General features: G+C 41.9%; 1 protein-coding gene across 1 annotated transcript in view; it reads left to right on the top strand.

The window, feature by feature from the left end:
- edil3a (EGF-like repeats and discoidin I-like domains 3a) overlaps positions 1–14047 on the top strand; it is a gene marked incomplete at both ends in the record, with an annotated part of 163286 nt that overhangs the window by 103396 nt on the left and 45843 nt on the right. Inside the window, 3 exons of the mRNA XM_084457687.1 lie at positions 1967–2122; positions 8432–8576; positions 9261–9445. Coding sequence (XP_084313813.1) covers positions 1967–2122; positions 8432–8576; positions 9261–9445 — 486 coding nt within the window. The remainder of the gene's footprint in view (positions 1–1966; positions 2123–8431; positions 8577–9260; positions 9446–14047) is intronic.

The raw sequence follows: 14047 nt of genomic DNA, 5'->3' as shown, positions 1-14047 counted from the left end.
CAACACACACTGGCTATTCTGTTGATGTCTGTAGGGCCCTTTGAGTTGAGTTCTGATTGGTTTAGAGGGGGGGGTTGGTGTCATCACCCTGTGGTATCACCCAGCTCTCTGTTACCATATAAGTTCTTAGCTCTTAACTCTGCCATATTTCAAAATCCAAAACTTGAGTCTATCCGCTAAGCTCAAAAAGCAACAAAACTACATTCACTGACACACATTATTAATTTACTGTGTAATTTGGAAAGTATGGTCTTAACCTTGACAAGCACTCGACATGTAGTCACTCCAGTCTGCCTCTTAGGGAGTATTAAGCACCCTCATTAGAGGGTGTGAGAATGGCTCCAGACTGGACAAGTGGCACGATGTCAGCGTGATGGTGAAGGGATCAGCATGGCTCAACTGATCTGCCAAATTAGGGGCTTTAACTTACCCCTCCCTTTATCAAGGCTGCTCCTTCTGCTGTTTCAAAAGACTGTGGAGAAAAAAAGAAATGCTCGTCAAGGAGACCATTATTTAAACTAATTGACCATTTTGAAACAATTACTGTATAGAGAGTGTTGTCAAGAGCACTGAGGGGTGTGAGAGGTTGCAGTAGAAAGCCATAGGACTCTGAGCTGACGATCACACCTTCTCTTCTCCCTCTCAACACAGTTACTCCTATTGAACCGTAGGCACAGGATATGGGCCATGAAGACACACTTACCATGTGTTTAGCGTTTATGTCAAATGTTGACCCTAGTCTCAGACTGGCCTGCCTGTACAGTATGCTATCACAAGAGCATGGTTCCAAAAACCACATCTTCTACACACTACACTGTAAGCTGATGTACCATACCCAGTACAAGGCTGGATGGAAGGCCCTCCACCCTCAAACCTCCCCCCAGTCACAGTGGTACTCATCTGGGTTATCTCCTGCACACATCCCCCCTCCCACCCCCTAATCCCACAGAGCCCCTGTCAGTGCAAAATTGAGACCATGATTGGGAAAATGATCCCCATCTGAGGCAGTGTCATTTTGATATATGACCTGGGGAATTACTGCCTTTGTATGTCAGTTGCCTCACACTGAATCAATTTCTGCAAACTGACAAACAGCAGCGAGTAGGTCCGTGGCAGATGTTTCCAACAGTGCCTCCATCACACGTAATGGCGGCCTAAATGTATCACTATCAGCTGAAGTGACTTGGACGTTGTGTGAGTGGTCATTAACTACGTGAATGATCGCAGCAATTACCTGAAGAGTGGCCCTTTTAGATGATGCCGCAAGCCTAATTAGTGAGAAATGTACTGTACCTGTTGTTTCAAGAGTTCACCAAACAGGAATGAGTGGATAATCAGAGCAGCAATTCACAATTCACAGCAATTTCTATGCAGATGCTCAAGTGTGCCAATTGTATGTATGTAATCATGCTTAAGACACTCTGAGCAGCGATAAAGATTGGCCTTTGCCTGTTATGTTCCTCATGTTTAAATCTCACGCTCTGTGTGTGTGTGAGCTTGCGTGTTTATATTCACATACATCATTAGTCCATATTGACTACAGTCTTCCCTCTGTATGACTGAATAAATGATAACTCGGGAGAACATGCACACACACACACACACACACACACACACACGGATAAGTATACCAGATCAACATTCAAAAAGTTCTCACATGTACATATGATGATATCATCCATCCATGACTAAGCAATGGGCTCTCTCGTGCCTCTGTCATTCAACTGCAGTCAAGCACTCGGCTCCTCCCCTGATCCCTGAACTGCTTTAGTCTGGCAGGTTATTGACAGGCTACATGTGGATCTGGTGCGTGAGGATTGATTGTTCCATTCTCTCGCAGGCTTCCTGACTAAGATGGATGACCCTAACAGAACAGATATACGGGGGGCACTGGGACGCATGACCCCTGGGTACTCACACAAGCATAACATGGCAGGCCTCTTGCCCCTTTATTTTCCCTCCACAGATCAACCTACAGAGGAGGATGCGGGTTACAGGCTTAATTACCCAGGGTGCAAAGCGCATCGGCAGCCCAGAGTACGTCAAGTCTTACAAGGTGGCCTCCAGTGACGATGGCAAGATCTGGAGGACGTACAAAGTCAAGGGCACAGACGAGGATATGGTAAGGAGCAGACCCTTACATCGTGTCCTTCTTTCTCTCACTCTCCTTTTCTGCCTCTCTCTTTGTCTGTCTCTCTCTCTATTTCTCTCTGTATCCCTCTCCTTCTCTCACACATACACACACAGGCATGCACACGGCAACTGGAGGAATGAAGGGCAGAGTGGAGGACATGATGAGATGGCTTTTTAATTAGCCGGCTCACACCGGGCTCATCTCCCTGCCACTACCCCCCACCAACTTTATGACTTTAATATTGAAATTTGAATGGTATTTGGGGATAAATGGCCACCAAATAGACTTCCTAGTGTTCTATCATTTTTGATGATATAAACACCACTTTTATCATTTAACTTGTCCCCCCTTTTGACCACAGCTGACAAACTGCTCATCTAATTCACTGTCTTATCGAATGGCTTCTCAGTTACTCTGCTACTTTACATTGCCTTCCTGTCTGTCAAAGAATTGACTTTAAAATACTGCTGTTGGTTTATAAAGCACTGGGCCGCATTTCCCAGATGCGATGTACCTTGGCGATCTACGACACTTCTTAAGGTATACCTTGGCGAAGGGACAGTTTTTCCTACGAGTGTTTCCCAGACTATCCATTAGTGGCCGTCTGAAAATACATCGTAAGATACATCGTAAGGTACATTGTTAGTGTTGCTGTCCCTTGTTGATGACGTTTTCAAGCGTTCTCATAATCATTTTAATTTTACCCCAATCTAATATTGACAAAAAGGAAGCTATGCCTACTAAAGCTCATCTGCTAATCTATTTAAGAGTCAAGGCGAGACCTCGTGATGGTTCCAATTCATACATTATAGTCTACAAAATATAAAATAAAGAGCATTTATTGGGACATATATGCCTAGTCTGGGACTTCTTGAAAGCCCATGAAAAAAAAAAGACATCTTGAATGACATCAATGACAGCTGAATGAGTGACTGATTTTGTTCACCCTGAAAAGTTGGCATATACGTCCTCAGGATGACCTACCACACATTATGTTATAATCAATTCATGGGTAGCGCATCCTGTCAGGTAGGAAATGTTGATAGGCATTTCAAATTTTCCTACATGACACAATAGGCTACTCATGATGAATTAAACACAATATTGTTTTAATGCAGCCATGATGTATAGGCCTACACGACGCACGAGTTGGCTGTGACACACTAAATAGAAGGGGCTCTTGATTAATTACCTGTATCTACCCTACTATAGGTCTAGAAGGTCTCATTTGATTAATTAATTCGCCTAATATCTGTTGGTATCCTATATAGCGGTGAGGTAGCCTACAGACAGCCAGAAAAGCCATATGCCATCAAATTGCTCCTTTACATAAGAAAATGTTGCTTCTTTACATAAGAAAGTGTTGAATTTACAGGGCATTTTGGATAGTCCCTATATCTTATTTGGCTCAATACAATTTTAAAAGACAACATTCCTGTGATGTGTTATGTAGGCTACAAATACATTGTTTTCATCATTAATTGTCATAACGTTTATTGTACATTAATGATTTAATTCACGCAAGTAGGGTTGATAGATGTGTGCTATAGTATCCCTTGGCTAAGGTATACCTTGGCTAAGTAGGCTCTGGGAAACTAATCAGCTCAAGGGAAAGCTAACAATTTATCTTCAGAAGGTACATCGTAAGGTCGATTCACTGCCCCATCTAGTGGCCGAAAAAAATCGAACTGAGCACCTTTAACATATCTGAGGGAATGTCACATTTTTTTCCCTAAAAACATAAATGTAATAAAACCAGATATTTGGTGATAACAATGTAGCTTACTTTGTAGCTCAAAATGTCCTCTAAACAATTCCGGTTTTAAAATCTAACAATGTTGCTAATTTTGACGATAGCGCTGCAGTTTGGAATTCTCTCAGAAGGACTGTATTAGCGCCATCGAAGGCGTTATGAATGGAATGCTCACTCAATGAAGCGGCATCGCCAAGCAACATTTTCAGGGTGAGACTTAAAATTAATAGTGATGATTTGAGATCGCTAAATATGCACATAAAGGCTGAAAATATGAATGTAGACTCTCTACGATATGTAATTGTAGGAGAGTCGGTTGTTTCCATTGCAGTTTAAAATGTTGCTCATACAAGGCAGAAATCAGTCTTGTTGCAGCGTATCTTGGCTTTGATACATCCTATCTCAAGGGTTGGCATGAATAGATCCACCTAGCAAATAAAGTCAAATTTAGTTGTATCAAGTTGGCCCGGTAGCATGCTATGGAAAGATGCCATATAAGGCACAAGTTGGCACCTCGCCCGAGTGCAGTCTAGTCTGCTATTGTGTCTTTATACAGTTGTATGAAAAAGTTTAGGCACCCCTCTGAGGCATTTTCTTCACAGAAAATGATCACAGTGGCATGCCATTCATTTTCAAATAAAAGCTGAGTACTGGGGTGTTTTCCAGACACAGATTTTTAATGTAGCAATATTAAGTTGTATGAAATTAAATCAAATGTGAAAAATAGGCTGTGCAAAAATGTGGGCCCCCTTGTCATTTTTTTTTATTTGAATACCTGTAACTACTTAACACTGATTAATTGGTTTGATGAGCTCATTAAGCCTTGAACTTCATAGACAGGTGCATCCAATCGAGAAAAGGTATTTAAGGTGGCCAATTGCAATTTGTTCTTCTCTTTGACTCTCCTCCTCTCCGCCAACATGGGGGTCTCAAAACAACTCTCAAATGACCTGAAAACAAAGATTGTTCAGCATTATGGTTTAGGGGAAGGCTACAAAAAGCTATCTCAGAGATTTCAGCTGTCAGTTTCCACTGTGAAGAACATAATGAGGAAATGGAAGGCCACAGGCACAGTTCTTGTTAAGGCCAGACGTGGCAGGCCAAGAAGAATATCGGAGAGGCAAAGGCGAAGGATGGTGAGAATGATCAAATACAACCCACAGACCACCTCCAATGACCTGCAAGGTCATCTTGCTGCAGATGGTGTCACTGTGCATCGTTCAACAATACAGCACACTTTGCACAAGGAAAAGCTGTACGGGAGAGTAATGCGGAAGAAGCCTTTTCTGCGCACACACCACAAACAAACAGAGTCACTTGAGGTATGCAAAAGCACATTTGGACAAGCCAGCTTCATTTTGGAATAAGGTGCTGTGGACTGATGAAACAAAGATTGAGTTATTTGGTCATAACAAGGGGTGTTATGCATGGCGGCGGAAGAACACAGCATTCCAAGAAAAACACTTGCTACCCACAGTAAAATTTGGTGGAGGTTGCATCATGCTGTGGGGCTGTGTGGCCAGTGCCAGTACTGGGAATCTTGTTAAAGTTGAGGGTCGCATGGATTCCACTCAATATCAGCGGATTCTTGAGAATAATATTCAAGAATCTGTCACAAAGTTGAAGTTACGCCGGGGCTGGATATTTCAACAAGACAACGACCCAAAACACTGCTCAAAATCTACTCAGGCATTCATGCAGAGGAACAAGTACTGTAATTTCCGGACTATAAAGCGCACCTGAATATAAGCCGCACCAGCTACATTTAGGGAAAAAAACAAATGTGTACATATACAAGCCGCACTGGACTATAAGATGTTTTAATATTTAATTGCCATATGTAAGGGTTCGTGCACAGAGGGGATTATCGGGAAAGAGATGGCTGTTTGGGGAAGCTTCCATTTTATTAACATTTCAACAAACAAGTTGCATATTTGCATAACTTATTCAAGTGTTACCATTTAGTGCAATAGTACGGAACATTTACTGTGCTGTGTAAACTGTACTGTATCACATAGCATTTCAGACACACAAACCTTCACATGTTTAACAGCATTCGAAACGTGTACACTCACTGTGCAGAAATAATACCGTAAACGGTGCGCTCCCAGCGCACGTCCCGGCATTCTTTTTTTTCTTCCTTTTTAAAAGTGCTAAAATGAAAGTGCCTGTAACACGGCAGTAGGCCTAAAGGTGCAGTAACATGGCTGCTTAAAATATAATTAATGTGCAGCAGCTCTATTTCCTTCTTTGACAGCCAGATCGACTGCCTTTAACTTAAAAGCTGCATTATATGCATTTCTTCGTTTGTTTTCCATAATGAGGGTTTGTGCATGAAAACTTCCTTTGCGCAAACTGTCGCTCTCGTAATGTCTGTCTTGCTCTCGTTCTGTCTCTCGTACTGCATTTGGTTCCACATTTGCTTTCGGTGTTCGCGCAAACTGCCTGTGTCACACACTTTTCTGGCCTCCGACCTTTCCTGCTGGAGCCCGCCGCTTAAAGGTGGGGGACGTGGACCGGCCATAGAGATAGGTTTAGAAGGTCCCCTAGTGGCCGTTATCTGTAAAAATCCATAGATTAGCCACACCGTTGTATAGGCCGCAGGGTTCAAAGAATGGGGGGAAAGTTGCAGCTTATAGTCCGGAAATTACGGTGCAATGTTCTTGAATGGCCATCCTAGTCTCCAGACTTGAATATCATTGAAAATCTGTGGGATGATTTGAAGCGGGCTGTCCATGCTTGACAACCATAAAACCTAACTGAACCAGAGATGTTTTGTAAGGAGAAAACAAGCTGCAAACAATCTAACAAGCAGCTATGGTTCATGTATCTGACTGGTTAATTAACTCATGTTTATATCTGAATGTCAGCAAAACTGTCTGTATGTATTTTTCATGCAAAACCTCTAAGACTCATCAACCTGATGTTCTGGTGAAGGGGGAGAAGCTCCAGATAGTGTCCGAGTTAAAACATCTTGGAATCATTTTAGATTCAGACCTATCTTTTAAAAAGCACGTGAAAAAGGTGGCCAATACTATCAAGTTCAATCTGGCCAGGTTTAGGCATATACAGTAAGGCCTTATACTGTATAACAACCGAAGCAGCCATCCTCTTTATGCATGCTATGATCTTCTCCCACATAACATACTGTTTCATCAGCTGGTCGCAGGCAAACATCACAACTTTGAAATCAATTGAGTCGCTCTACAAACAGACACTAAAAGCCCTGGACTGCAAGAACAATAGGTACCACCACTGCAAGATAGTACAAAAGTACAACTTATTTAATTTTGATAGTTTTAGACACTATGTAGATGCCTGCCTCATCTTTAGGGTCCTACATGGTCTTGCACCTCCCCCACTCAGCCAGTTCATAAAGCAGAGGGATGGTAGCAGCAGGGCAACAAGGGCAACCATCAGAGGGGACTGCGTTGTTCCTTACAGACGCAGTTAGAGCCACCCACTACTGGAATAGTCTTCCTGGCGAACTGAGGGAAAGCCCTACCTTTCCAACTTTTAAACACAGACTTAAGACATGGCCTAAATCAAACCAGATTTGCAATCACTGAGTAGGCTATCATCTTTGGAACTCTGTTACATCTTTGGATACTCTGTTGTGTTGTGCTGTATCTTATTATACTGTGTTGTTTAGTACTATGTTGACCTGCTGGGGGACTGCAGATGAAAATTAGCTTAGGTCTACTAGCTTACTCTGGTACATTTACATTCATGTGGAAACTGATATGTTGATTAATGTGTATTGTCCCTTTTAAATAAATAAATAAACAAATAAACAGAAATGGTCCAATATACCTTCATCCAGGATCCAGACACTCATTAGAGGCTAATAGGAAGCATCTAGAGGCTGTTATTTTTGCAAGAGGAGGCTCTACTAAATATTGATGTGATTTTTCTGTTCTGTCCATCAGTTATTTGATAGATCAAAATGAAGCTGCGGATCCAAACACCCAATGATTTATAAATGAAAATAATGGAAATTGTCAGGGGTGCCCAAACTTTTTCATACAACTGTAGCTATTTTCCCGTGTGCCTCCTCTGTGGGGTCTTTCAGATGAGCGTGGGTTAGCCAGGGAGGAAGAGTTTGTGTTTTAAGGCAGAATCAGTGATGCTCTGGGACCTCCCTGTTGAGTTTGCTGCTGTGCACTGCAGACCTAAATTCATCCAGAGAGAACTCCGGCCGACTGCATGGCAGTAACACACACACACGCGCACACACTGCATCAACTCACTATGGGATTATTCAGGGACACTCAAACACTCCATAAGGTGTGGCAATAGTAATTGGTCTACTAATTCAGAACACACCAGTGTGCTTATAAATTACCAGCTTAAATGGTGCAAGAAATTGTCTATTTTTCCAGTAATTCGTGCTCATTGACCTTGAATGGCAGCAATTTGTTGAGTGCAGAGCAGATGCTAGAAACACGTTGAGAGACTGTTACATGAGCAGATACATGGTCCACTCCTCTGTCTCCTCTCAAGTAACATATTTGCCTCTGCTTTTATCCCCTATCCTCTTCCAGATTTTCCGTGGAAATGTGGATAACAACGCTCCCTCCGCCAACTCCTTCACCCCTCCCATTGAGGCCCAATTTGTCCGCATCTACCCCCAGGTCTGCAGGAGGCACTGTACCCTGCGCATGGAGCTGCTCGGCTGTGAACTCACAGGTGACTATGAATCAGTCATACACACACAGGCTACACCTCCTCTTTGTCAAAATATACCCAAGCCCTAGATAAACTGCATCTTGAGGGCTCGTACTTGTGTCGTAGATTTTACATCTCATAGAAGACACTCCACACATGGTGGTGTAATGTTAAAAGGCAAAATGAAAAGGAAAGGAAAGACATTTGTAGTTGTATAAACAGTTAAGGAGCATATGTGATGTTGTTGTTGTTGTTATTTTGTCAGACTTTGTCAGGCTAAGAATTCTTATTTACAGTGGCAGTCTGGGAAGTGACAAGCGCCACTTAAGGGGAAGGGGAGGTGGTCTAGAAGATTAAAAAAAACATGTTAAATGCACAAAATGCATCAACAATAGCAACTAAACAAACATGAGAGCAACAATAATAGCAACCAAACATAAGCACACAAGGACACAAACAAGCAACAACAGACAGTAATGTAGAAAAGATTTGATTATGGTAACATTACATGGAGGAAAATCAGTTGCAGGAATCATTGAGAATGTATGAGATGGCATCTTTGAAAGCAAAAATGTGGTTGAGTTTGTCCAATTTTTGTTTTTTTTGCGGAACATTCCAGTAGGAGGCAACAGCAGACAGGAATGATGCAAGACTGAGGGAAGTGTTGGTTTTGGTTGGATTTTGAATTGGTTGTGTGGTCTCCAGGTTGCTCTGAGCCCATGGGGATGAAGTCAGGCCACATCCAGGACTATCAGGTCACAGCCTCCAGCATCTTCAGAACGCTCAACATGGACATGTTCACTTGGGAGCCTAGCAAGGCTCGTCTGGACAAACAGGGCAAGGTCAACGCCTGGACATCAGGGCACAGCGACCAGTCCCAGTGGCTACAGGTAGGAGCCTGTCTCCCCCCTAAGTGATATAGTGATTCAGTAGATGTTTATGCACATATCCATGTCTCCTTCCAGTGATATACTGTAGTTGTCTATACATTTAATAAGATTGTTGAGATTGTATTTTAATTTAGCAACACACACTCATACATATACACAATTTATGTCTAAAGATCTGCATAATGTAAGCCACAACTCTGGTCAGGTTGCCATACTCCAGCCAGTGTAATCATATGAACTCACTAGACCTAAAAAAAAAACCTGAGAAAACCCTTTGGACAAGGCATCTCCACAGACTAACACGCATCACTCATCTACCATGCTTGTGAATGTGTTGTAGCCTAGCCTCGGGCTTTCCCACCACAGCCATGTATCACCCATTACTAGCCTTGACCAAAGAGACATATTTCAGTGGAGGCATACACCAGTACACCATATACATCAGTCTGTGGCATTGTTCTATGTAGAGTGTTGTGGAAATGTCTGTCACAGAGTATTGTTCAGCAGAGATTCAATGCCAACGTTTAACAAAGTTTATTACCAAAAGAAAATACAAAAACCCAACTGCAGAAGAGGTCCGTCCAACTCAGCTTGCTTCGTGCGCTCAGCAGTTCACAAAGTGAGAAGTCTGGCCCCAGTTAGGAGTCACAACAATAATTTATACAATGAAAAACAACTTTCGTGTCTGGGCCTATTCCTAGCCCTCGCTTCCCACCCCCGATTCCAGATGGAATCCTGTTTTGTTGACAGAGAGACTGGCATGGCTGGGGTGCGAGCAGAGACAGTCACTTCTACAAAAACATATTCTTACAAAGTACACAGCATTCTATCTCTAGCCAAGGTATGAGAGGCCAGTTATGTGGCCTAAACAGCAGACAGAGAGATCTAACTCAGCCCTAGTATGTAAAATTAATTAAAATAATAACTAATACCACATAATTTCCATTACAAGATAAATAGGGGTACATTATTTATATTTGCCTAAAAGGAATTGAAATCTCTTCACTACATTATGCAACCAGCTGGAAATATGGATTTCCAGACATGGAAAAGGTCCAATTCTTAACAGCATCAGCCAATTAGCCTACATCATGTTTTCAGTATCAGCAGCATGTAACCGTATACAATAGTGATTATATCATCATCATCACTCTTTATCTCAAGATAAAAAATACAAAAAGTCTTTCTTAATGGGCAAAATTCCCAAGCCAATGTTCCCCTGGTAATTTTCTGGAAATTTACAGGAAACATTCCACCCCTTTGCAATTCTAGTCATGGATAGCAATTAGAACACCCAATGCAGATGTTTGGATTTCTCGTGACAAAGCCAGATGTGAACAATAGAACTATGGATTCAAAACTGTTTGTCCACTTTGTTTACAACACTGTCAGTAGTTGACTTTGGTTGTTTGAAGTTCAAAGGCGGTAGATATACAGTATAAAATTATCCCAGTGGACCAACCCATGATTTTCAGTTATGGCTGTTCCAGGGGGAGCGGTCGGTAAAAGTTCATTTTTACAAAATGTGCCTCGTGCTGTGCTACAGGAAGCAATACGGAATAATTTGTTTCATGAAGCAGTACAATAAAAGGCATGTTCTATGTTTTAGGTTTCAGTTTAGCTTAGTTACCTCCTCCCCAGCGACAGTGCAGGGTGACTGAGAGGTAATGTTTTCGGTGCTGTGAGTCTGTTTGTGTGTTTGTTTGTTAGCAGGATTACGCAAAAACTACCAGACCAATTTTCATGAAACTCGGTGGAGGCGTGTAGCAGGCCAACTTAGTGGAAAAGGTGGAAGTGGAAAAGAATATATGTGTTGTGGTTGACAGTTCATTAGAGTTTCACACTAACATTTCTGAAAAAGTAGAAGAGCTACTAAACTAATTCTGGGTCTGAAAGAAATGTCACATGAAGAGAGCCTACGAACCTTACAATTACCAACCCTAGTATATCAGAGACATCAAGGAGACATGATTGAAATCTACAAGCTTGTTTATAGAATTAAATTATGATTCCACAGCTGAGACTGTCATCCAGTTCTGGAATAATAGTTACGAGTTATGAGATAATTCCTTAAAATTATTCCCACAATTGTGTCACTCGGAAAAGAGGACCTCCTTCAGTTAACTCTTTTTAAAAGTAGATCAGATAAATTCTGGTCAGCAAAGTATTTTTTGTTGTATGTATAACTATAGGGCTGGGGTGTGATTGTGTACTTGGTAAATCATGGAATTTCAACTAACCATATTGTGGTAAGTAGGTGTGTATGTGTATTGAATAGTGATATGCAGTGTTGGGCAAGTTACTGAAAATTAGTAATTAGTTACAATTACTAGTTACTTCTTTCAAAAGTAAATGAGTTTCTTTACTGATTATTGCATATAGAAAGTAACTAGTTACTGGGGAAAGTAACTTTTGCATTACTTTTCAGTTCTCTTATTAATGCACACACTATAATAATAATAATAATAATATAGTATTAGTATTATTGTTATTATGATGATGATTAATATGATTACTATGATTGATTATTATTATGATGATGATGATTATTATTATTAGTGTGGTTGCCCCAAAGGGCAACACACTCTAGTACTTGGTTGATGTATTTGTTTGTTTGGATCTAGAGCAACCCCAAAAGTTTGCCATGCTACTCCTCCCACAGTTCTAACGGCACACACACGAGTCATATGTCAAATCGACCGGCTTCATCAGGAATCGTGTGCTTCCATTTTGCTAAGCAATATCTTTGATAGTTTAATTTATTAGTGATTTAAAATTCCCCATTGACTTGAATGGGAATAGGGAAAATCTCCAGTTATGTTTTTAGAGTGGTGGCAGATGTTGCTTTGGAAATATTCACACATTTTGTACTGCTGGCACTCCTACAGTTTTAACAGCTCATACACATATTATACATCAAATCATTCATACAATAGTTTTTTGGTATGATGATTTGTTCGGCAACTGCGCTCCCCATTGAAACGTATGGTGCTGCACTCTAACTTTTGAGCTGCTAATTTTGCATTTTTACCCTTTTTCTAACTTGTCACCATGGCTACAGTTTTTAAGCTACACATACATATTATACATGAAAATGTTCAGCAAGTTCCCAGGATTCATACAGTGTCAATATCTAAGCTGTAACATGTATACTTTTTGAGAGAGAGCTGTCTGAATCCGGCATGCCTTTACATTGAAGTGAATGAAGGGCTGCTCAGAGTGTCAGTTGGGATTTGAATTTGGGGACACGAACAGGATCTCTTAAAGGTACAGGCACACTTTTATGACTACAGTGGTAGCATCACACCACAGACCACACACCTCCCCTGAGTGTGGTAGAGACACACGGCCTTCACCAGTGGGGGAAAGTGGGTGGCCCAGAGGGGGGTACACTGTCCATGACCAGCTCTGACCTGAAGGGTCGGAGTCTCGCCACCATGCCACTATCCATGCCACGGGCCCCACAACTCAGCCCCTGAGTGGGCTAGAGACACATGGTCTTCACCAGTGCGGGTGGGTTGGTGGGCCGGAGAGGGGTACACTGTCCCCGACCAGCTCTGACCTCGCCACCACGCCACTGTCCATGCCACGGATGCCACAATTCAGCCCCTGAGTGGGCTAGAGACGCACGGTCTTCGCCGGTGGGTGCATGGAGATTGCCCGGTCTGTAGTAGTACTAGCAGTAGCTGTTACATACAGCTGCAGCAGCTAGCCCACCTCACATTTTCTCCAGGAAATATACTTTCTAGTTTGTGTGGCTGCCCCAAAGGGCAACACAATCTAGTACTTGGTCGACTTTATTTGTTTGTATGTTTGGTTGATTGGTTTGGATCTAGAGCAACCCCAAAAGTTTGCCACACTACTCCTCCCACAGTTCTAACCGCACACACGAGTCATATGTCAAATCGACCGGCTTTATCGGGAATCGTGTGCTTCCTCATTGCTAAGCAATATCTTTGATAGTTTAATTTATATTAATTTATTAGTGAATTAAAATTCCCCATTGACTTGAATGGGAATAGGGATCTCCAGTTCAAATATTTTTTATCTCGGAAACCTTAAGGCCTACAGTTACCGAAGAAATACAAGTGCATGCACGCAACATCCAACACACATGCACACACTCAAGACACACACACACCATACACACACCCAACACTAAGTAATAATGACAGAATGGGCAACCACACTTGCAATTTCCCCAAATTGCACATTTCTAGTTATTATTATTATGTGTATCCTAATGCTTAACAAAGGGTACCCAACTTTCAATGGGTTAACAAAACCTCATTTCTGGCCAGTGAACTACAACACTCCAAGCCTTCAAACCAATGTAGGCTTACCTCAAGAGAAGCTTCTCAAACTTTTGAGCTGATGGCCTACAGTATACAGCATGTTAACAAACTTATTTTTTCCCCAATATTTCCACAGGGATTTTGAAATGGGGGGAGATGAACACATATAGCTAAAACTACAAGTTAAGCGTAATGTTGATGTATAGGCCTAGATGATGATATAGAACAGTCAGTAAAGCCAAAGCCAGCTCCTCGTGTGGGGGTGCTAGATACTTGGCTTTTGGACTGGGTGGTGCAGGGGGAGAGC

This window comes from Borostomias antarcticus (genome assembly GCF_949987555.1).
Source record: "Borostomias antarcticus genome assembly, chromosome: 23".
NCBI classification, from domain to species: domain Eukaryota; kingdom Metazoa; phylum Chordata; class Actinopteri; order Stomiiformes; family Stomiidae; genus Borostomias; species Borostomias antarcticus.
The sequence above is the reverse complement of the archived record's forward strand: the minus strand, read 5'-3'. Positions and strand labels throughout refer to the sequence as shown.